Below are 25,854 nucleotides of genomic sequence, written 5' to 3' on the forward strand. Positions count from 1 at the left end.
GAGCTATGATAAAACCAGGACTTAGTAAAGGATGAATAAGGCAAAAAAGTACCACCAAGGAGGTTGATTGAAAACAATCATTGAGGGGCTGGCCCTGTGGTAGAGTGGTTAAGTTCACATGCCCTCTATGCCCCACTTTGGTGGCCCAGGGGTTTGCCCGTTTGGATCCTGGACCTGGACCTAGCGCTGCTCATCAAGCCATGCTGAGGTTGCATCCCACATAGCAGAGCCAGAAAGACCTACAACTAGATTATACAACTATGTACTGGGGGGCTTTGGGGAGAAGAAGGAAAAAAATGAAAGATTAGCAATGGATGTTAGCTCAGGGCCGATCGTTAAAAAATAAAAGAAAACAATCATTGACGTTTATACAATCACTCTATCCAATATGCAGTTTGCTTAATATTTTAAAGAAATTCTGGAAAATCACATCTTTAAAAATTCTTTGATACCTATATGACAAAAAAGAAATAAAATTTATTGACAAAATCAAAGTCACTACAAGTTAGATTTATTAGTTTTACCACTTGGTATTGTTATGCCAACAGAGGAATAGTAAATTGTGTGCATGATGTACAGTGGCCAAAAGGAAGAAAACAGCACTGATTTGCTGCCCTGACCCAAAGAAAGGACATCCAAAACAAGCATTCCTTATGCAGTCTGAGCCAGTTCCTTTCTGACTTCTCTACAATTCCACATAAGTCCAAGGTACCAGATGGCAAATAAGAGCATGACCTTTAAGCAGCTCATTCACCATTAACCAAAGGATTGATTTAGTCATATAAAAAGGGAATATTTTTAGTAATAATAATATTAATAACAATAGTTCTCATCTGTCTGTATCCAGCCCATTCAATCCTCACAGCAGAGGTAGTTGTCCTAAGTTTACACAAAAGGCAACCGGTGCTGTTTGAGGTTGAAAACCCTACCAATGTCACCAATCAGTAGACTGTGGAGGCTTCCCAGATCAGTTTTGCATTTTCTCAACACCATGCCAGTGTCATCCAGAATGCCACACTTATTTCAGCAATGCTCTGTCAAAAATTTTTAACAAGTGTTTATATTACTGAACATTAGAAAAATTACAATTGGTTTCACAATATTTCAGGTCTCAGTATGCCCAAACAAAAATTGTTGACTTAAAAAAAAAGTTTGCTTGTTAGCTATGTAGCTTCTCTGTACAGTTGAAGATGTCCTGCATTGTCTAGGTCAATATTTCCTAAAGCGTTATTTTTGGAATACCATGCCAGTGACTTCCTCCCAATAAAATAATTTTAAGAAACACTATACATCACACTTCACTCTTGAAGATTTCCATCACACGGTTTAATACTAAAGGTTTTGTGAAAACCTACAGTAAAGAAATCTTTGTTTATTTTTGTTAACTCTAGGGCTGTCCAAAGATATTGAACCATAAGATATTTTGTTTCCAAGTAGCTTCCACACTAATTATGAATGAGAGTGAAAATGTAAGTTAATTAGTGTTTAAATTCAAAAAGTTCTCAGACATTTCATTTATACAAAGAACCAAGATAAATAAAGAGTTCAAAAAAAATTATCAATGACGGGGGACAATGAGCTTGCCAAGCTATGTAGAGAGGGTCTAAAGTGCAGGGACATGCATGGAAAGATGACCTGCGGAAGATAAGAGACAAGCAAACTGAAAGAGGAACCACAATAGATGTGTCTCCTTCCTTCAAGTGAAGTCATGGAGATCCAGTCTCAGGTATCATCAGGACACTGATGTTCAGTGGGTCTCTGTAACCAGTGGGAAACTAAGCAGCCCTAGGTACAGCCAGCAGGAAAAGCAAAAGGGAGCCCAGAGCCAAATCCTTCCCGATTAGTTCCATTATCCTGAGCCATTACCCTAAAGGTAGTTCTTATAATTATATATGATTCCTCAATATAGAAAGTCACAATCAAGTCTCAGCAAAAATCCTCTCAGTGCATTTTTCCACAACACAAATAAAGCTGAAAATTAACTTGATAGGGTAAGTTAGAGACAAAATAAAGAGGGGCTTTTTAATCTTATTTAGAATATCTCACTTGCCTATCATTTTCTAATTGTACAGACTCTACCTACGTACACAGAATTCCTAGAAGAATATTGGCCATACCAGAGATGGGTGTCTTCATAGACAAATGTCATATTCAAATGCATAGAAACACTAATGGCTTTTCTTTACTCTTGCTTAACCATAATGGAGTTGAAAATTGTTTTGAAAGCATTGCATTTATCCAAGTTGCAATTACCATGCTTTCAATGTTGTCTTAGTAATTTTATGCTGCACTAAAGATTAAAAAAAAAATGAAGCTTTCTGAATGTAGGGATGATAGCAAATTAAGAAATATTTCGGAGTCATGTAATGCTATAGCCTAACTAGTGACAGGAGGAGGAAACTTTCTTTAAAAGATTAAAATACTAATTACCTATTACTACTATTGGAAGTCTAAGATAATTTCATCTAACAGATATTTATTGAGCAATTATTCTGTGACTGATTCTACGTAAGTCCTTGGAAATAAAAGATATGAATAAGACACAGTTTCTAACCTCATGGAGCTCGCAGAAGGACAGCCCCTTCTCTGTTCCCTCCAACACACATATTACATAATTACTTTTAAAATATGTTTGACTGTAATATGTCCTGAAAACACACGGGATTTGTAAAGGGTAGGACTGTGGATCAAGACAGCAGAAAAAGAACAAGAAAATGTGACCTTCTCTGACAAGAAAAGTGGAGGAACTGAGGCAAGCCAAGGCAGCCGAATTCACTGCCCTTTCTGAGTGCTCCAGTCCTGAGGAATGTCTCAGCAACCGGCTCTTTGTATGTAGCTGGTCCACTAAGCTTTGTAACTTTACCTGATTACAAAAATCTGTCTCTGAACAAATCATCCCTTTCTTATTCATAACTCACAATTTTTGCGATGAAAATAACTTTTTACTTATAACATAAATAATACATGTTTATTAAAAAATAAATGAAATAACACATAAAAACATATGAAACAAAGTAAAATTCACCTGAAATCCCATCACCATTTTTTTTGGTGGCTATGCTTTTATGTATTCATTTATGCAAATAAAATATAATTATATGCAGATAGATTTACAACTATATATAGTATTTACCAGGGACCCCTTTCTGCAATGTTTATTTTGTTACTTCTCATCTTACACACATCACACCTCTCACAGAAAAGTAATGTTAACACTCTAATATGTATTCTTCTAATCCTTCCATACCTTTCTCCACAATTTTTTGCTTATATACTCCATTTTCTTTTACATATGTGTGCATGTATGTGTGTGGGGGAGGGTAGAAGAGAGAGAAAAAGACAGAGAGAATTTTATTTAAAATAAAAGAATCAAATCATATGAAGATCTTTACATTTGCTTTTCTCACTTGCTTTTCTTGTTGGAAATTCCTCTATTTTGACCAGTGTTTCTCACTGGTCTATTTATATTTAATAAATAGTGAAATCACTTGGGGACCTTGATAAAATGCAGATTATAACTCAGTAGCTCTGTGATGGGCCCCAAGATTTTGCATTTCTGGCAAGCTTGCAGGAGATGCGAAGGTTGTCGCTCTGTAGACAATACTTTTGAGCACCAAAGTATAAGAGATCTATCTTATTCTTTAAACGAGTTTCTTTGTATTCCGTTCCTCAATTCATTTAACAGCTCTCCTTCATGTTGTTTTCAGGTTTTACTGCCAAAAAAAATTGGAGTAGCATTTCTTTCCTCATTTCTACACGTTTCATAAGTCACCTCTTTCCTACTTCTAAAGAGCATGGGGCTCAATGAACCTGGGATGGTGCCACGAGCTTAACACACGCTCATTGCCTATCTACCCAACAGTTGATAAAAGTTGCCATTTTCCAGGTCTCTTAAACAGTATGCTCCAAAATGAGGAGGTGCCCCAGCACTACAACCACTTACCTTGCTCAAGTCAGTCTCACCCCTGGGAGTACTTAAGATGCAGCTTGAAGTAACTGTACTGCAATGAACGCATTCTAGGTCTGTTGGACGCTTCACTGTCATCCACAATTGCTAAGTATCCCAGATCTTGAAGAAGTCAGAGTTAGTACTTACAGAAACAACTCATTTTAACATTTAACAGACTAAGGCATTATAAGCTTACAAAGCCCTGGAATGAAAATTCTATTTTTAAAATTTATTTTTCTGATATATTAAATTCTTATTTATATTTAGTCATCTCTAATGCTAGAATGTCCATTTTATTATTTCCTGCCTAGGTTTAATTTTCTCTTGCTGAATTTTTTGAATGTTTACCATGAAGAATTGTCCTTCTGAAAATATGTTATGCGGAAATGCAATTATGAAGTTGGGACTTCCAGTTCTTTATGTTAATGTCATTTTTGCTACTTTGGTTGTGATTGCATATACCTGTAAACAGACAATAATGTACAGCCAATGTTCTTCTTTAACAGGTTCAGAACATGTCCCAGTCTATTGAAGTCTTAAACTTGAGAACTCAGAGAGATTTCCAATATGTTCTTAAAATGGAAACCCAAATGAAAGGGCTGAAGGCCAAGTTTCGGCAGATTGAAGATGATCGGAAGACACTAATGACCAAGCATTTTCAAGTAGGTTTGACTTCTGCAGTCTTGTCAATCCAAATGAGATACTGAGTGTGATGGACAGCCAACATGGCACTCAGCTAGAAATAACTGTGCATTGGCCCATACATGCAAGATTAAAGACTCACTGGGGACGTCAATCATCTCTCTACTGAAACTGACCATTAGCTGGTAGGAATGCCTAGAAGATTTGCTACAAAAATAGCCTCATCCTCCTAGAATTTAGTGGAGTTTCTAGATAGATTTACAGACACTTTGACATCTATGACAAGGGGAAATCTCAAGGAAAATTAATAATTAAAATTTTCAACGTTTTCTGATGATTTTATAGTCTGCTAATATAAGGAGAAATATAGAAAATATAAATTATTAGAAGAAGCAATAATACCATCATTAATAACATATAGAAAAGAGAGTTGTTTCATAATTTGACACAAATGAAGTCATTTTTTTAGACTTTTAAGTTTATCGCTTCTTGGTCTTTTGGCTAAGATCAAGTGTGTAGACTTTAAGCTGTTTATTGGCAATTATCTAGAAACACTGAAAATAGTGCTTTTAAGCCTGCTGTGTGGACTTTTGTTAACTATGTATGACAGTGTCATAGATTTAAAAAAAAACCTGACTATGACAATGCCATTTGAGCCTCTATTAAAGCCAAATAACCTGCCTTAAAGAGGCTTACCATGTAGTTTACAAGACACACTGGTTTTATAAACATAATAGCCTCTGTTTTCCCTGCTGCTTAGTGAGATTGACTGCTAATGATGAGGGAGTGGGTCTGAATTCAAGCTCTTGGTCAAGCATTAGAAGTGCTTTTCACACATAGTGGTGAAGGGCAGAGAGCTAGTCAGTAACATGCAACAGGATCTCTGCACAGCTCATTTTAATGTGGCAGAAATTTTCATAGTTTTGTAATTTTCTTCAATGGTGCTCAAGAGCCTGAGTAAAGAAGTGCAGAAAACAGTTCTTAACCAACGTTAAAGTTCTACCAAAAAAGGCGCAACACAAGGAACAGAGGGTGAGAAAGTTGAGGGTAAGGATAATAGAAGGGGCTGAAGTGATGAATCAGGAAGTTTAAGTTGAACAGAGATGTAAACAAAGCCAGAAGATTAAGAAATTAGAACAAATTAGAGCAAGGCCTAGAAGACACAATTAATTTAAATATTATTGGAAATGTGAGAATGAGTGAACTGGACAATAGAGAATCTATGGGGCAATGGTAAATAAAGAAGAATATAAGGTTGAGGAATAAATGAATTAATTTTAACCAATATTTATTGAGCATGTACTGTGTGCAGTGCAATGTTGAGCCCACTGCTAGATATATAACATATAATCTCTCTTCTATGAAAGACAACTAACAAGCAGGCAGGCAAAATTGATAGTAAGTAGAGGCATAAACATTACTTAACAGCACAAAGAGAAGAGTGATTAATTTTGTTAAATTTTGTTTAGAGAAGATCAGGGGAAGAGTTTCAAGATTTGGCAATATTCGAGAAAGCATTTTTAGACTGGTGCCTACCCCCAACCCCCCCCCCCCCCGAAAAAGTATTAAATCACAGAGGAGATAAAGAAACCAAAAGGTTTTCAATGTCAGTTTTCAATGTTCAAAGTTAGGGCATAAACTGTAAAGCAATAATGTGATACTTGAGCCTGATGCTGAAGCCATCAACAAAATAGGCAATAGTAAGCTGGCACTTAGGGCACAGGGGGAGCATTCCCAGAAAGGAAGAGGGACAGAAGGAGAGGAGCTCAGGGCATCTGGCATGGAGGGAAAATCACTCAAACTCAGGTGGACAGCTTGAGGGACAGCTTGAGGGTGCCAAGGCTGGCAGGACCAGGGACACATGACAACAAATATGCGTCTATGGGAACTCTTGGGAGAAGACAGGAAACAAAGAAACAAAAAGACACAAAGCTGAGAGAAACACAAAGATGTAATTTGCCTATTCCATGCTTGCCCAACAGTAGCCAGGCTACCGATAAAAAAACTTAATTTTCAGGCAGCATCATAGGATCTAATGATTTTGATTTTCCCAGTTCATGTAAGCCAAGTAGATACTGAAATTATATGTCAAAATCCAAATAGCAGTAATGATAATGACTATTTTTCTGAAGAATTACTCTTATTTAGCACACTTCTGTGTACTTTAAACATCCTCACAACAATCCTATGAGGTAGGCACTATTTTTATCCCCATCATTCAGATGAGGAAACTGATGCACAAAAAGGGTTAAGCAATTTTCTCAGGGTCATATATCTAATATGTATCAGAATCGTAAAGTCCAGCTCCCTAATACCAATGACACGTTGTCTCTCTGAGTAGACTACAGCTCTCTGATATAAACTAATAATAAAAATTAGATGTGCAATATATATTTGCTGAATTTATTTATTCACTGAGTCCTACCACGAGTCAGATTTTGTGCTAGGTGTTGAGCAGCCATGTTTGAGAAGAAATGGAGCATTCCAAAAGTAAGTTTAACATCGAAGGCTACTTTTAAATCTGAAGAAAATCTTCCTCTGGCATACCATTTCAACTTACAAAAAGCCCTAAGCAGTTCTTGTCTTCTCCATTCTTTAAGATGAAAAGCTTTTCTAGTCATCATAGTGGAGACTATCATTTTTATATTAAGAGACCATTATTGGGGAAGATAGTCTATACATAAATGCTAATACAACCTCTGCTGTAAGAGCAACACTGTAGAAAGCGAAATTCTAAAAGGGATTAGCAAGCACAAATCTGTGCTATTCTGCTTTAATCTTTTAAGTATTTGATATATATATATATTGGCTGGACTTCCCACTGTTCTTTGACAAGTTTCCGGAGTTTCAAAACTGACTGCCAATAATCAAACAATGAATTTTTGAAAAGATCCAAAAATATAAAGACCTATTTTTTTTAATTCATGGGGAAAAAATGCCACCAGAATTGTGACATTTACTGCTCTTTGATATTCACGTACAAAAATGTAAAACTCTCCAGCACAACAGTTGCTATAATATGCAACGAACAGTACCGATAGAACTCTTCTCGTTAAAATCCTAATGAAGCAATTGTGTCTTCCTTTAGGGATGCCAAGAGATGCTCAAACTAATAAGTTTATTTCAAAATTAGCCACCAAAATGAGCAAAGCTCTGCAATTCTGCCTTTTGACTGGGTTATTTATGAATCCATCTCATTATTAAGACTCTCTTTACCCTCCCGTTCAACATGGACATATAGACGAATTCAAAGAATACTGAGCTTACACAGCAAGTGGAAATTTCCCCACAAGCAACATAAACCCATCAATCAGGGTAGCAATGGGAGTTCCTGCTATTTTAATGCATTTATAGTAATAACATCTTCTAAATGTAATTTTAAAATGCAATTTTTGGCTCCTTAAATTAGCGTACAGCATGGTTTCTGACAGCACCTATGGATTATTCTCAAACTATCAAAACAGTGACAGCTCTTTCCACAATTATATCATCTGCAATAAACTCCAACTGAATCAAACTCATGAAATATTTTCATTGACCATCAACACGAAGTTGAAGGGAAAGAAGAAAAGGTGGCATGTCTAGAAATTGAAAGTGAAACTGCACGTGTGGCTCAGTTCTGTGACGCTTGGAGTGAAGGACATTATGTTGGCAACATACACTTCTTGATCTCCAAATGAAAATCAACTTTTCAGTTCCGAACAGCTCTGTGCAACTGGCTCTTTTGTTACAGAAGCTATGAGCATGTTTGTCCCTGAAAGAGTTAATTCACTACATGTGCGAGCTACTCCGCTTTACATAAAGAGCTCTAAATTATCTATGCTAAGGCAAGTGGAGTCAGAGGATGGGTAATAATTCAAAGTGGTAAACAGCAACATACATTTCTTTGAGCTTTGAGAGGCTTTGCTTGATTTATTATGCTTGCTGAACTTACCTTCCTAATGATGCTGTGCTAAGATGGATATTAAAAAGAGGAATACTCAAGCACAATGGAAGGACAGAGTGATGTTAGGCCATAATTAGAAAAATTCTAAGTGTTAGGGAATAGCTGTTCCAGGATCCAAAGTTTTCTGTAAATACCCTCAGTACTTAGTAACATAGATAATCAGTAACTGGGTTAATTAGACTTAACAGGCATAAGCTATTTGACCTATTTCCAATAATTCATAATTAGAAAATGGACCCTGCTTCCATTTCCTAACTAAATAATGCATTACCCACTTTATAAAATGCTACCAGAAAGTGAGATAATACACAAACCTTTCCTACAATAATTGCTATCATAGGAAGTTTTTGTAATTATGACAAGGATCAATTTGTTTTATAGAAAAGCATTTAAAGAGAGGTTCTTGCTTGAAAGGCTGAGACAAATAGATTTACTCTTAATGATCATGTGCCCACCAACATTTTCACAAAATACCTAATTTCAACCAAAAATCAGTAAGGAATTTTGATACACAAATATCAAATCATTATGTTGTACACCTGAAACTAATACGTTATATGTCAATTACATCTCAATGAAAAATAAATTAAAAAGTTTTTTTAAAAAGGAATTTGAATCTGTTTTAATAACCTCCTTTAAGTATCATATTAAAAAGAAGGTAGCTGCTTGATCTGTTTACACGACTCTCAGGAACAACTGGCTGCTTTCCACAGGAGTTGAAAGAGAAGATGGATGAGCTCCTGCCCTTGATCCCCGTGCTGGAACAGTACAAAACAGACGCCAAGTTAATCACCCAGTTCAAGGAAGAAATCCGGAATCTGTCTGCTGTCCTCACTGGGATTCAGGAGGAAATTGGTGCCTATGACTACGAGGAATTACATCAAAGGGTGCTTAGCTTGGAAACCAGACTTCGTGACTGCATGAAAAAACTAAGTGAGTACAATAATTCCATTTGTCTAAGTTGTGTTTTTAAGTAGTTTCAGTGAAAACTGCATTCTTACATTTTGCAAATATCCGTAAATACCTAATTATAGGGAAACGAGTGACTGCTTTCTAAGTGTAACGTAAGTGTTCCCTAATGGCTTAAGCATGCCTGGGTACTCAGCGTTATTCTATTAAAAGTTGCCTGATTTTCAGAGCACCCTGTTACCATTTGATGGCTTGAAATAAGTAGTCTGGAAAATACAGTCAATTCTATTGTCTACACTAATGGAAATAAGTTTTATTACACACAGATAATATGTAATGGTCAATCACTGCTTGGCTAGAGGAAGCAGGGAGGCATTTCTGCTAGTGGAGAAAGTTAGAGGGCTGGGGAAAAGGAAGATTATCTGGGACCAAATGTGAAACAACAATGATTAAAGCAAACCAACACAATTCCTCTATTATGCAGACTTGCCGTCAGCTGCTCTGATCCAATGAAGAAATTAAAAAGGGCACCTACTCAAATAGATATTCTCTATTCTGCAAGGAGTCAAATGTGTGACATGGGTTAAGGACGCTATTTCTTGAGTCATAAAATGTCTAGTTCAACCTGGTCTGAGTTTGCAAACTCTCCCATTGCATCCAGGAGCTAATTATTCAATTGAAGTCATCACGGGACTAGTCTGTAACTTAACGTGAAGTAAATAAGTGGTCATGAATTGAATAAGAGGGGTTGTACATCCATTTAGTAACAATATTTTAGTTGTTGACATGATGTGACATGACAGGGAGGGCAATGCAATAAGCATAGAAAAGTGTTCTCTCAAGCTAAAGAAAAGCTTCCCTGGAATAGAAAATAAACTGGGAAAAGGAGTAAAGAATTTGGAAAAATTAATCAATTCCCAGTAAAGAAAAGTTCAGAGAATAAATGTCAATGTTTAAAATAAAGTTTGAATGGCTTACAAGAACATTTTAAAGATTACTCGTTTTACAAATATAATTTAAATTCCATGCCTCCAGTTCTTGCTCCTCTCCACCAATTTTCCACATTATTGACAAGGGGATTTTTTGAAATACAATAAATCCAATATTATTTCACTCTACTTCGAGTGTCCTAAGAATCCTTTATGTCCTAGGATACAGTCCACGGCTTATGAGGCCCTTCATGCGTGGCACTCCCTACATCTCCCGTCTTAGGTCCTGCCCCTTCTCCCCTTACAAGCTGTGTCCCAGTCACATTGCTCTACACTCTCCAGCACAGGATGCTGTGAGACGCTGTTTGTTCCTTCTGAAACACTCTTTCCCCTATTTACTCCTTCTCTACCAATACACTTTCACCTGCCACATGTGACAAACTCCTATTCATTCTTCAGGTCTCAGTTTAAACGTTGTGTCTTGCCAAAATCCTTTCTTGCCCTCCCTATGTGTCCCGTGTGTCCCTGCTAGGTGCTCTCAAACCCTGATCTTTTACCACTGATTGGACTTTTCCTGTTTCATTATCACTGCATGTGTAATTGGATGTCTTTCTTGCTAGACTTTCATTTCATAAGAACAAGAGGAATGTCTATGATATTCACTCTAAATCTTGTACCTCCCAATGCCTAGAAAATTGTCTGACAAGGAAAAATTACTTAATGAATATTTCCTGAATAAATTGATTCTATAGGGAGTCATAAGAACAATTTCTAAACTTTGGAAATAGAGTACTAATTTTTGTTTACTAAATACAGTAAATATTAGCTATTTCAAGTGGCAGAAAACAATCTATTTTACTTGTTAAAAAAAAAAGATCTCTTTTAGCCACATATTTGAGTTAGGACGGCAAAAGATTGATTAAGACAAAGCAAGGGAAAAGTTATTTATTTGATATAGCAGTTAAATAACTCCTTTATATCCTTTTGCTTTTATAATTCAAGTTATGGAGCTTATTGTTAATATAAAATAGGTAAACATTACCAACATAAAGCAATTTTGCTGTCATATTTTACACTTTTTTAATCAAGGGATACCTTTAGTTGGATCACATGTTAGTTACATAGCTTGCCAGACGATGTATCCACCAAATAAGCTAAGAAGAAAATCTCAAGTCAAGAATTGTTTGAGTACCCTCAATATCTAAGTTACTTTGGGGCTTACAAAGAAGTATCTATATGAATATTTTATTAGTCCATAAAACATCTGGTTAAAGATTTTCTGTAAATGGCAGTACATGGCTCTGGTTTGTGTAGGGTTCTGACTTGCATTGGAAGACGTCTGTATGTTACAGTTGAACCACTCCAGACTCTGAGAATCAATTTACTCTGTCACTCCTAGCATCTTGCAATAAACCCAAGCCATAGGCTTTGTATGCTGAGACCAGGTGTCTACTAGGTACAAATGGACTCTACGAAAGCAAGGGCAGTCCAGAGAAAGGTTCTGCCTTGTAAACACCTGGAGGCTTAAAATGTGCCAGGTATGTTTTTGAGGGGTCAACATGGAAAACTCGGGATTTGCTCAACTTTAGAAATGAACTTCACTTACAACATATATTCTCTCTGAGTTTACTAATCCGGAAATAACGTCTACTGCAGTTAGGCAACTCTACACTCCTCTCAGCTCTTTCATGATTGCCTATTTGTTTTTTCTAATCCACATGTAACTCCCCACACACAATCTCCTCCAATATTGAAAATGATATTTGAGACAAAGAGGGTTAATCTCAGTGGACACAAATTCATCTTATTCCTTCTTACTGAACCACAGATAATATCTCTATGGTGTCCTTAAGCCTCAGGACTATGATCTGCAATATTATCAAAGGCTCTTTTTATTAATTTTCCCCCCCATGGACCACAAAGTTTGAAAGAATGTGACTGTAAAACTGCAATAATTAGTTAAGATTTATTTTTATTTTATCTAATCAAAAACATAAAATCTAAGGGCTGGCCTGGTGGTGCAGTGGTTAGGTGCACGCGTTCTGCTTGGGCGGCCCTGGGTTCACCGGTTCGGATCCTGGGTGTGGACCTGGCACCGCTCGGCAAGCCGTGCTGTGGCAGGCGTCCCACATAGAAAGTAGAAGAAGATGGGCATGGATGTTAGCTCAGGGCCGGTCTTCCTCAAAAAGCAAAAAGCAAAACAACATAAAATCTAGCACCAATACAGATATAAAACAGCAATAAAACTAGTATTCAACTTTCTTATTTAATGAGATGGCTGCTATTCGAGTTGATAGGACCTCATGAGATACCGAAAATAGTTTTCACATGTCATAAACTCCTTTTACATTGTTAGTGGCCTTCAGATCCCTATGTACTTTTGTACATCCCTGTGTGTGGTGAGTGCCACACAAACAATGACTTTAACTCATTTATGCTTCTTGTCCCAAGAACTGAGTACTTTTCTCCATCACACCATGTTTATGTCAATTAATCAAAACCACTTACTGAGAGCCTTCTGAGCAGAGAAGATATTTATCAACTGGATCACAACCGTTAATTACAATGTAGAAAACATGTCCAGGTAGAGACAGACAGCCTTAATACCATAAAGTATGAAGCCACATGGTCCCTCAAAACATAGATAAATGAATCTTTATATTTTCTATTAAAAAAAGAATTACTCCCATTTGAAAATAGGATCTCTGATAAGATATATATATTTGCAGAAGAAAACGCAAACATATAAATTTGAGTGTAGCACTAAGTTATAGCTTCATTAATACCTTACTTAGTGTTTACACTTTCTGAGAATTGGTATATATTGGACCAAACTCTCTCTCTGAATGATTTTAACTCCATACCTAGTATTATCTCAAAAGCAAGTCCTGAATATCAAGATACCAGAACACATGGACTCAGAAAACAGATGTTAATCAATATCAGGATCATTAACAGGAAATGTAGAGAAAAAAACATATCAAGGGTTCAGTGTTCCAAAGGAGTCTAAAATCCAGTTGCTGTGCTGCTCGGATCTACAGTGCGACATTAGATAATTATGGTATCGACAATGTAGTAGTGGGAGCAAGAAGGCTCATCCATCAATGGCATCTTCACTCTTCACAAAAGCCTCTCAACATACACAGTCCATTAGCAGAGGATAGAAATGGATAGAGGAAAAAGAGCACAATTATAACAATGATGAATGCATTTCCCCTCACATTTCCAGTAGATTTGCTTTAAGAGAAAAAACTATAGTTGAAGATTACATGAAGTTCAAGACACCAAAAAAACAAAGTAGCTTCATTGCCTGCAAGACCTAATCCCAAATAGTAAATAAGGCACTGAAGGAACCACAAATCATTGAGACCAGTAGGGCACCATTTGACTTATTTCTATTGGATAATTAAAATTTTGGATAAAACAGAAATGAGAAGAAATGCTTCAACACCAATGCACCCTAGTGGCCCGAATGAGGTACATAATGCTCTTTCCTAAGTGCTTAATTTTCTCCTATGAGAGACTGAACAAAGTCCCCTGTGCTTAATTAAATCATGTCACATTCCTAGATATGCAAAATATAATTATATGCATGTGAGAATTTGACTGACAGAGCACAGTCAAAGCTCTTGCACACCCCCTGAGACCCCCCATAGATATTTAATGTATATTATAACCCCGCTTTCCAGCTTTCCGGTCCTTCCCCCCTCACTCCCTCTTGTTAGTTCTATTTTAGGGCAATGGTTTGGTGCCATCTAGTGAAGTACAGGATGCAGCTTTTTATTAACACAGTTTTGAGGCTTCATATTTAACAAAAGTATCAGTAGCATTTGAAACTTAAGGTCACAAGTTGTGAAACTGAGGTTATTGCTTTTACCAGGTTTGTGTCAAATAAGTTTTAAAAGGGAAATCAAATTGTCTCTGTGGTAATAGTCTTTTTTGCACCTTCAGCAAATACTTGTTGACTCCCCAGTATGTGCTGGCACTTGCCAGGTATTTGGGATAAGGCTAAGTAGCAGACAGTCTCCCTCTAATTGTCAAGAAGCTTGCACTTTAGTGGGGCCAGCAAGCTTCTAAGTATATAACCACAGCAATGCCGAGAGCCGCTGCTTGAGAGGCACTGTGCCAGCTTGTTTACATGCGTTTGTTCTAATTACTGCAACAACTCTGGATTAGGCATTATTATCGGCAATTTATTGTAAACAGAAGTTCAGACAGTTTAAATTCATTTGCCGAAGGTACACGTTGGAGGTAACAACTTTAAACTCAAGTCCTGAGTTCAAAGACTGAGATTTCTTCCCCCCACATGATGTCTCTTGTTGGGTACATACAGTAATAGAGAAATGACCTGGATCCCTCAGTAAGTTTAATTCAGTGAATAGAACCCAACTGCTGCAGAAAGAAAAAAGCCAGAGTCATTTTTGATCCTTCCCTGAACTCTCTCACATGTAACCACATCTCCCCCCCAACTCCAAACCGATCACTCAAAACGACCTCCTTTCTGCATCCTTACTTCCACCACCCAAATCCAGAGCATCATTCTCATCTCTCAGCTGGATTACTGCAACGACCCCTTTCCTGAAGTCATTCCCTCTCCGCCACACTAGGTATTCAGGGTAGTCTTTTCCAAATGCAAATCTAATTATATTACATCAGTGTTTAAACGATTTTTCCTTTAAAATTAGATCTCAAAAGCTTTGCATGATTTGCCTCGATGATATGGATTCTGCCTAATTCTATAGCCCTTTCTCTCAAGTTCTCCCCATGCACTCACTCTGAGCTTTAGCCATTTTAATCTTTCACTTCCTCAATCACGCTTGCTTTCTTCTCCTCCTGGACACTGAGCTTCCTCTCCCGTTTCACGGAACAGTCTTCCTCCCCACCTTATGTATCCGAATTCCAATGACTTTTCATTTTACACACCAGATACTGACTACTTCATGAGCTTTCTCTGACTTCTCCTAAACATGGTTGGACTTTCCTGGCATGCTCTCCCATAGCCTCCCACCCACTCCCCCATGACACTTAGCACATTTTACAGAAAATGCCTATTTGCTTTTTTTTTGCTTTTTTAATCTTTACCCCGTTATAGACAAGTTGCCCTTGCTCTGAGAGGTCAGGGACCAACTGTGTCTTGCTCCAGTAGAATCTTTGTAGACTATCATAAAACATCTGAAATATAATAGTTAAAAATGAGTGTCTATAGAGCCTTTGAAAGAAAATCTTTATTTTTAAAATAAAAAGCTTTGTGTTGCTTTCAAGAAATGAATCAGTGTATGTCAAATATAAAATATCTATATCTTTTACAAAACCTAAAATATTTGGGGGAAAAAAGACAACAGCACACTGTTTTTTCACCTTTGTTTTTGTTGCCATCTGTTCTTTCTTCAATGGTAATGCAGTATTTCATTGCAAAACACCTGATATTTGGCTCTACTTAGCATTTAAAGTGGGAGACACTGAAAATCTCATTGAAAGTAGGAATTAGCAGAAAAGTCAAACTGTGTGCCTGGGAGGGAGACGAGTCAGATTTAACTTGGAAATATAGTAGAGGAGACTTTTAAGAACACCCGCTCAAACTAAATGGAGGAGATCTTCATTTACCAAAGACAGTCCTACTCTCCCTAAAATGCCAGATTGTAATAGAAAATTTAATTTCTACAGTGTCCAGGCACTTCACGATGATTAATTCTTCCGGAAGCCTAGAACCTTAGTGATTTTATCACATTTTTGGGAATTGGTATAGTTTAACATAAATTAATTTATCATTTATCTTTCTTTTATGTCCTACCTTTTCCTAGATTACAACTAAATCATAAGCCTTTTAAGGATATAAAACCTGCATTTTCAGAGGCAAGTATGGACTGCCAAATTATTTGAGATTTCACAATACAATGCTGCTCCATTCACTTTGCATGTTAAATAGGTTTTTCCCTAAAAATATGTTCATGCGTAAGCTTTATCCCAGAAAAAGTTGAGGCAGTTTTTTAAATAATGTAAGGGTCAGGTTGCATTAATTTTGGAAAATACATGTGTTTAGACACATATTATTCATGATTTCATTTACTAAACATCCACTGAAAACTCATTCTTGTGCCTATCGAATATGGCATCTATTATGTCCATCCTTATTGTCACCTGTCCCTCAGCAGTATAGTTGGTAAGATTAGACCTGCAAATAAAAGGTTAAATAGCAGAAACAGATTTTACTATCAAATGTATGGTAGAGACAAACTTATTTTAAATAGCTTCAATAGATAGAGTTTAAAGATCAAATTATATCTACTTCTTGCTACATGAGTTCTCCAACGCCCTTAGGTAAAAAGAAATAGCATTCTGTCATAAACATATTCACTATACCATTTAATTTATTTATATGGGCATGGCCTTAGGATTCAAATCTAGAAGCTGTCTCTCCAAGATGTTGCAAGGTACAATTATATATTAAAGAAATAAACAAAAGAGAAGACAGATGGTTTTTATGCTTCATTGATCCAAACAACTGATCTTTCTACTGAATTCCAAATGATATCTTCCTGAGCTATTGATTGATAAATATGGATTGTAACTAATCATAAAACATTTAATGTCTGAAAGTCATCAGAGAAATAAAATGATTACATTCGTCAACGACCTACTCAGTATATTTTCTGAATATACAGAGCCATACACATACAATATATTATAAAATGCTAATGTTTTCATGTGTCTCCCTGCAGACAGAAGAGTGTAGCAGGAGAAAATCAATGAAGCAAGACTCAACTTCCTTCTTTGCCATCCACTTTTGCAGGAACATTTGTCTTTCAGGCATTTGGGGAAATTTTCCTTTCTGTCTGACTTCCTTTGTCCTCATGGAAAATGAGAGTGAAGTGAAAAAGATAATCATTTATTTGAACAAAAAGCTAGTTTTGGGGAGCCAAGAAATAGAAATAACTTTTATTGCTTATTTTATTTTACTTTATTTTTATAATTTTTGTGCTCCATCAGAATCTAATGCCTTTGTTTACTGAACACTAAGATCCACAAAATTATAACTAAAAAGGCAGTCAGTTTTATAAATTCCCGCAACTTTAATTTTACTAATTTCACTTGACAAGATGAATTTTAGCTTTGGAATTCAATAACAATTTGTAAGAGAAATTTCTAGTGGGATGAAGTTGACATTGAGAGACCTTTCTGCCTGTTTTTTCTTTCCAAGAATAAGAGTAGATGGTGGTGATCACCATGATCATGATCACACTGATGGTGTGTGTGTGTTTCACCACAACCTCAAACACCACTTTCTCTCCATCACCATATAAAAGTTTATTGATCCCCTATCCACTCAATGTTCTCTTAGTTATAATAACAAAGTGTCAAGCTTCAGAACTTCCATTTTATAGGTGAGGAAATTCCATCCCAGAGAGTAAGTACATTATCTGATACTATATAATGATCTAACATTGTGGCTTAGAAACCAGATCTCCTGACACCCACCTCAGCATTCTAACCTGGATGGAATATACCACACAAAGAACAACTCCTGGGAAATTGTGGAAGAATAGAGAGACAAAAAATCATATAAAAGGACAGACAGAGTCATGGCTACTAAACAGATTAAACTACCATCTGCTCATGGGTTCATTTGCTTAATTATTCTCTCTTTCAAATCATCAGTTTCTCCCTCTCTACTGGATTACTCTTAAAGGCAAACAAACTTTTCTTAAACAACAATAACGTCAGCACAATAAAGATTTCCTGTAACCCCATGTTTCTCCACCCCCGTCTCCCTGCTGCTTCTCCCTTGAAAGAATCTTCTACAGCTGCTGCTTTGGTCTACAGTATTCTCAAAACCTGCTCCAATATAGCTTCTGATTTCAACATTCTCTTCATTTGACTCTTGTGATCATGGCTTCTTGCTTCTAAATTCCATGGTCATTTATTTGATTTATCTTTTATCTGTTTTATCTAGACAGCTCAGTAATATTCTCCACAGGTCGTTACTTCATCCTTATTAAAATGCTTTTTCTTTTGAATTTCTTAATATCACACTATTTTTCTATCCCATTTATAGCTTCTTATTGGGTTCTTTTGCTGAATCCTGTAAACATTGTGATGTCCCAGAGTTCTGTTCTAGATGTCTTTCTCTTCTCTGGGTATGCTCTTCTCTAAGGCAATATTTAGGCTCTGGCTTTCACTATCATCATTGTGTTGAAGATTGTCCAAGCTTTGTCTCAAAAGGGTGTTTTCTACCTAGATTTGTATAATATCTTCACTACATCTCCTCTGCCATGTACAATAGTCATGAACAACTTAAAATAACTCAGACTGAATTCTTGATTTTTCCTCCCAAACCTATTCCTTCATCATTTCATCTGAGTATGTGACAATACAATCCGCCCAGCTGAGCAAGCTAAAAATCTGGATGCTATCCTAGATTATTTTTAACTGGTAATATTCCTCTAATTCCTCTTACTTTCCATCCTAAGATCTAATCTAAAGCCTAGTCCTATCAACTTTATCCAAAAAGAAACATAACCCAAATCCATCTGCTTTTCTCCATCTCTATCACTGCTCCATCCTCTCTCACCTGGACCAATGTCGTGACCTTTCAACTGGTGTCTGCTGCTGGTCTCTCTCTGCCTACTCCTCTACAATTAACTTTCACATAGTAGCTAAAGTAATCTTTTTAAACTGTAGCTTACATGCTGGCACTCCCCCATCTTCTTAAAATCCTCCGGTAGCTTTCCATCATACCTAGAATAAAATCCAAATACTCGCTCTGATTTTACAAAGTTTCATTTATCTATACCATTCACTTCTCAAACCTCATCTTCTACTTTTCCAAGTGTGCTCTAGACACACTGCCTTTCTTTATTTTTATGTCTGTTTCTATTAACTCATCAAGCACATCCAGAATAATGATAACTAACATTTATTAATACTGAACTGTGTACCAAACTATGTCATACTATTCTACACCCTTAGCATATATCTCTTTTTTAATCTTCCCAATAACACTGTGATATAGGTATTATTACTGTTGCTACCCATGAGATACTGAAAAGTTAAATATTGTTCAAGTCTCCCAGGGGGTGAGTGATAGAATCAGGATCCAAATCCAGGCAGTCAGACTCCTTAACCCATGACTTCAATGACTTTAAAATGCTGCCTTCCCCTGGCTGATCCACTGCCTGAATGTCCTTCATTTCAATTTATGGGTCCATGGCTGACTCCTTGTCAATTCGATTAAATATCATCCTCTCTGAGAAGTCTTCCCTACTCACCCAATCTAATGCAGCTCCCGAGTCACTTATCAAACTTCACTCTTCACATATCTGCATTAAAGTTATTCTTACCTGATATATTGAGCTTGTTTGCTTTTTTGCTTATTTTTTCCTTCTCTCTTCCTATTAAGATTCACCAGAAGTGTCGTGTCTTCCGCACCATTGTAATTCTAGTACCAAGAACAGGGTTTGATGCTCGTTAAACTAAATTGATGCTGGATGAATGAACAAATGAATGAGTGAATGAAATACCCCTGTCTCAGATCCAGAAGCCCTTCTTTTAGCACCTAAGTGTCTGTTTTCTGAGGTAGAATTGACTGGAATAAGAATCAATTACTGCCATCAAACAAAGTAGATGGGAAAAAGAGTCCATTAGTCCATAGACCACCCCACCATGATCAGCCTATGTGGAGGAGCTTTATGGAAAACAACTTATGCACAACTCAGTGAAGAGTAAAAGACATTTCCATACACAATTATCATAGAGCTATTTTGAGTTTTAATCAAGTTTATTGCCATGGAGTCCAAAATCCTCAATGCACTCACTATTTCAGACTAAGAAACCAAGGGATTCATTTCAGGTATAGATATTATTTAAATTGTCAATACTTTGGGTCACTAGTTCTTCACTTCAAATGTGCTTCTTAGATTACTACTACAAAAATTGATTTATTCTAAGGATGTTACTCTGGGATGAAAAGTGGTGGAATGAGGTCAAATCCAGAGTGGTGCCATTAAGAAAAAGGCTGCCATTGCACATTGTGAGTCACTGGGCAGTTGGGAGACAGCCGATGGGTGACAGACATGGAGGAAAATAATGGAGAGAGGAATACACATAGGAGAATCAAAGAATGCAAAACACAAAGTTCATAAATGTTCACAAGATCTTCTCTGGCCAGAGACTAGATAGAAAATGTTTTTATTTGCAACCAGAACTCACATAGTTTCACGTGCAGATTTTGAAAATGGTTTACATCTAACTTAAAAGCCCATTCACTGAAATATCACAGAGTTAAAGTTTGCAAAATTATATTGATTTACTAGATTATAGATATGTTTCCCTCACACAGACGGGACGACTACCATTAAGATACATATGCAGGACCAAATCAGTGAGACCTAATAAGAAATATAACTGCATGAATTTGTGCTTTCTAGATCATCACATTCATTTTTTATAGAAAACTAAACATGGGAAATTAGTTGAATTTGCTTGTTTCTGTCTATGTTTGACAGTTTATGGATATGTTTTGTAGAAGAGTAGAGGTAAAATGTGGCTTAAAATAAGATAAATTGCAGGTTATCAAAGGAAGCTGTCTTAACGGAAGAGGTGCTATTATATATTATACTATCTAGGGCTAAATTTCTGTAATTTTTACTTAATATCAACAGATATTCAGTGCACTCAGTACGACCTCCTTTTATTCTCAATATAGATTTGGTCTTAAATAACTTCTTCATTTAACTTTCTTGTCAGTTGATTTGAAAAAAGAAAAAGAAGTAGAATAAAAAAAGAAACGGAAAGGATAAGCACAAGCAATGGTATTTTGAGAAGCTACAACATATGGACCTATTTTGTCTCTGTTCACCTTATATTCCCAGCACCTAACATAGTGCTGGTACATAAGAAGTTCTCAGTGAATCATTGTTAAATGAATATGTAAATTAATTATTTTATATTTAAATAGTAACTATTGGTTTTGCCCTCTAATTTGTTTCAGAGAAAATGCCCATTGCTACAAGAAGAGAGCAAAATCATTTTTAGTATAGGTATCAGAAGCTTTTAAGCCCTGGTATTATTTCTGTCTTAATTCCTGGTCTATACAATCGAAGGCTCAGCAGTATCCCTCTGCCACACGGATACAATGATGAGTTCGATCCAAACACCACAAAAGCCAACACACCCAAGCCACGATGTGCTGAAGTTTTTGGCAATGTTGTTTACAAAAGATTCATGGCGTCATTCTTTGTCCCAAAGATAGTTCTTATGCAGGTTTTAATTCATATTAAAGTTATTAACTCAATTCATATTGAAGTTATGTCTACATGAACCGAATCAAGAAGATCCGTTAGACCCAGAAGATGAATCAACATCTGAAATACGCATACGTCTGAGGGAAGCACGAGCTTTACGTCTTCTTGTGTCTAAACTGTGATTCGGTCTTCAGGCAATAGAGGCTACCTATGGCAAAAGGGGCCAATTGTGCTGATGAGGCAGGTTAAAAAACTCATTTTGAGGTTTAATTATACAGTTTAACCAACTAAAATGTTGTCAAACTCCACAACTACAAAATCTCTATTCACTCTCAGCATCCAAACAACTTGAGGTCGCCATAATTTCTTACTGACTGTATTTCCATTTGGCACTTTCCTCTGAGTATAAAGTTTAGTGGGGATGAAAATTCCACTATGTTTATGTTTCATATTTGGGACATGATATTGATCTATACCTAGAACAAATTTAAAGTGACTTCTAAAATTCCACGCAGCTTTCTTTTCAAGTAATCAAGAAATATCATTCATCTTTAAAAGATATTTTTCAAGAAGGTTTAAACTAATTTTTCCTTCTATGGAAAGTGGGTCTTCAACAGGAGCATATTTCTCCAAGGTCATAATCACTTGCTACTTTGAAATAAAATGCACGCCATTTCTACTTGAATCACATGCACAATGTCTTTAATACAGCTCCTACACATGTACTAACCGATGCAATCGCCTATTAGCTTTTCTTAACACCCCTATGAAGTAATGATAAATGCCATCATTCATAGTAAGAATTCTAATTCTTTTAAGGTTGAAAGAATTAAAGAAAGAGAGATTGCCATGTCAATTTTAAGACAGATCTTGAAGTATAAAGAACATAATTTTAATCTCATCCTTCCAGGACTGAAACCAAATTAAAATGCAGAATATTCACAACTTTCATTGCTGGAGACTATTTACAGCTTCAATTTCCACCTCCTTCCTAGACCTGCAAGGAAGCATGGCATAAAAAACCCTGGAAATGATTTTTCAATAGGCAATATATAAATGTGATGTTTGCTTTTTAAATTTAATGACTCATAATGTTTTGCAGGTATTTTAATTTTAAAATTATAATTTAAATATATTATGCACATGGCTAGAAAATTATATGTTTAGAATAAAAAGACTTAGAATAAAAAGCATGTCTCCTCCTGTAGTTCTGCTCTCCAGAGGCAACCACATTTAAGTTTAATTTTAGTGCTTCTGGTGGTTAAATCCATCTTTGTAATAATACGCTTGTTTTTCCACCATTTTTTATTTGGTTTATCAATTTTGGACACTTTACTGACTTTCCGCTCTGCAAAAAGGAGGATTTAGATCATTTAGCTAAAGCCACTTTCTTTCTCATCTCCTCATAATACACTTTTACAACTATTCACAATTCGACCCTTACCAACTTTGTAACTTCAAACCCCATATTTAAATCTTTATGATTTTTTCATTAATTATAGGAAAACTCTCTTAATACCATGTTTTTAAATATGAGGACAGTTTGAACCTCATCTTTCTTTCACCTCTTCTCCTAATTTTTAATTCTCTCACAGTGTGAACTTTATCTATTCTTCTATCTTATCACAGTTGGAAACATTTTGTCGTTTCTATAATCACACAGCAGATAAAATGTCTTTTAAGTATTCTGTAATTAGTTCATGGGCTGATTCTACAAATTAAAAGTTATTATGACAATGCTTATATTGTTCTTTGGGCGCTAAGTATGTATTCCTTTCCTCTGTAAGTCCAATGTCACAACATCTGTGCCATTCAAAGGAGAATATTACTAGAGTTAAGTTCAAATGAATTCTCCTTTTATGTATTTCAAAAACCAACTTCACTATACCCAGTTTTTTCTAGAGGGTCTCATACAGTATTTCTTTCTTTTTTTTTTTTTGAGGAAGATTAGCCCTGAGCTAACATCTGCCAATCCTCCTCTTTTTGCTGAAGAAGACTGGCCCTGAGCTCACATCCATGCCTGTCTTCCTCTACTCTATATGTGGGATGCCTACCACAGCATCGCTTGCCCAGTGGTGCCATGTCCACACACGGGATCTGAACTGGTGAACCCGGGGCCACCGAAGCAGAACGTGCCCACTTAACTGCTGTGCCACCAGGCCGGCCCCTTCATACAGTATTTCTATAGATCAACTTCTCTTATTTCTGACACCTTCCTCCTGGAGATGTCTGTCCATTCTGGACTAGCTGCTCTCAAGGCGTACTGCACAGTTGTCATTCTGGGACAAGAAGTCAGTTTTCCTGATCTCGTCTTCCCTTGTTTTGGTTTACTTGCTTATTTTGCTGCAATATATCCTCGAGTAAACTCTTAAGAAAGGGTGCATTGTAGGTAAACTTTGGAAAGTCTGCATGTCAGAAAATATCCTTATTCTATCTTCCTCTGATTTTTCTTCCTGAATATAAAGACACTGATCATTGTCTTCCAGCATCCAGTACTGATGATGAGAAACCCAGTGACAGTCTAATTCTTATCCGTTTGCATGTGACCACCTCACACTTTCTCTGCAAAGATCCAATTTTTCTCTTTATTCTTAATCTTCTGAAATTTCACAGTATATATCTTTAGGAGTAAATCTGTTTTTGTTCATTATAATGTGTGCCCTTTTAATTTGAATATATAGGTTTTGTAACTGGGAAAATTTTGTGCATAATTTCTTTGATAATTTTCTCTACTCTTTTTCTTTCTCCTCTCGTTCTAGAGACTTGCTCTTCAGATGTTGGAGCTTCTGGATCGATCCTATATGGATCCATGTATTTTCTCTTATTTTCATTTTTACTTTTTTAATTTTCTGAATAACTCTTTTTATCTTCCAATTTATTAATTTTAAAAAAGTAATCATATTTTAAATTTCAAATAGCTCTTTTTGTTTTCCTTTCACAGTACACAGACTATAATATGCAAATCTCTCTAAAGACACTAAAATTTCCTCTGCTCTCTGAATTTTCTCTCTTTTTATGGTAGTCTGGTTTTTCTGCAGATTTACTTTGGTCATTCTTATTCTAAACTTTTTCAAAATCTCTGCTAATTCTTGGTTACCCAGTCATTTTTAAAGATTTAACAATCAATCTGCTTGGAAACTCTGTGTATTTAGGTAGGGCATGACACTTCATTCCATGGTGAGTATGCAAGGAGACTATCAAATGCAGAATGCAAGAGCCTTTGTTCTAGAGCTCCAATGCCTACATTAGTTGCCCTAAGTCTTTTCAGGTAATTAACAGAGTTTCGTAGATTTTTTTTTTACGTGACTTCTGGGATCCTGAATCTAGGAGTGAAGATGGGATCAATTGCTCTTATGGCATGTTTTCAGTGGTTTTCCTGTTTTCAGCAACCTACCTCTTTCCCAACATCCTTTATACCTGAGTCCCTTACTTCTCTTTCTGAGTCCCTTACTTCTCTTTCTCAAGGCAGAGCAGCCCCCACCTCAGCTCTTGCCTTCTCTGCACAGACACTGAGGCATCTTATATCCTCCTACATCTTTAATTACCACTCTCCATCACCTTCTGCCTTCTAGAAATTTGTTAGTTTCTTCTCCACTAATGACTCTTATACCTTTCTCTTTGCTTTGCTTTTTTTCCCTCATGTTTTACTCCTTGATTATCATGTCAGTGAGCTCTGGGAAATAAAGAAGATAAAAGCACATATTAGTCCATCATCTTACACCAATTACTTTTCACAGTTTACCTAATTTTGCCATTTATATTTTGTTCAAAAAAGAATTTATTATCCACGCCTAAGAAAAAGTATCATTTTGTTTTGTGGTGTTTTTCAGGGGGAGAGATGTTTTTCTTTTTATTTCAATATACTTAGACTTGAAATTTTCATGCACTTACCATCTGTGAATGTAGATATACTTACATAGGACATAATTAAGGATCATATTACTTTCACGTGCACATTCAGAGAATATACTCAACTAGATTCATTCAGAAGACATTTGCTTTTTCTAGTTCAAGTTGATATTACTTTACTCATATATTGTTCATGTGTTTATACAAGTTGAGCTGATACATTCTAAATAGGTTTAACCCAAGGTCTTGCTATTCAATATGGAAAATGCCATAAAGTCTTCTGAATTATATGCCCAGTTTATCGGGTTTGAGGAAATTATAAGGTAACTCTTTTATTTAAAGTATATAAGGATGCCATCTCATCTAATTTCTTTCACAAAAGGAGAAAAA

At 36.2% G+C, this 25,854-nt stretch overlaps 1 protein-coding gene across 4 annotated transcripts in view; it reads left to right on the plus strand.

Moving 5' to 3' along the window:
* OLFM3 (olfactomedin 3) overlaps positions 1 to 25,854 on the plus strand; it is a 184,083-nt gene that overhangs the window by 152,540 nt on the left and 5,689 nt on the right. For all 4 annotated transcript variants that reach the window (XM_070608159.1, XM_008526461.2, XM_070608160.1 and 1 more), the window contains exons 3-4: positions 4,456 to 4,611; positions 9,251 to 9,470. In XM_070608159.1, the coding sequence (XP_070464260.1) occupies positions 4,456 to 4,611; positions 9,251 to 9,470 (376 nt within the window). The remainder of the gene's footprint in view (positions 1 to 4,455; positions 4,612 to 9,250; positions 9,471 to 25,854) is intronic.

This window comes from Equus przewalskii, unplaced genomic scaffold (genome assembly GCF_037783145.1).
Source record: "Equus przewalskii isolate Varuska unplaced genomic scaffold, EquPr2 ChrUn-13, whole genome shotgun sequence".
NCBI lineage: Eukaryota > Metazoa > Chordata > Mammalia > Perissodactyla > Equidae > Equus > Equus przewalskii.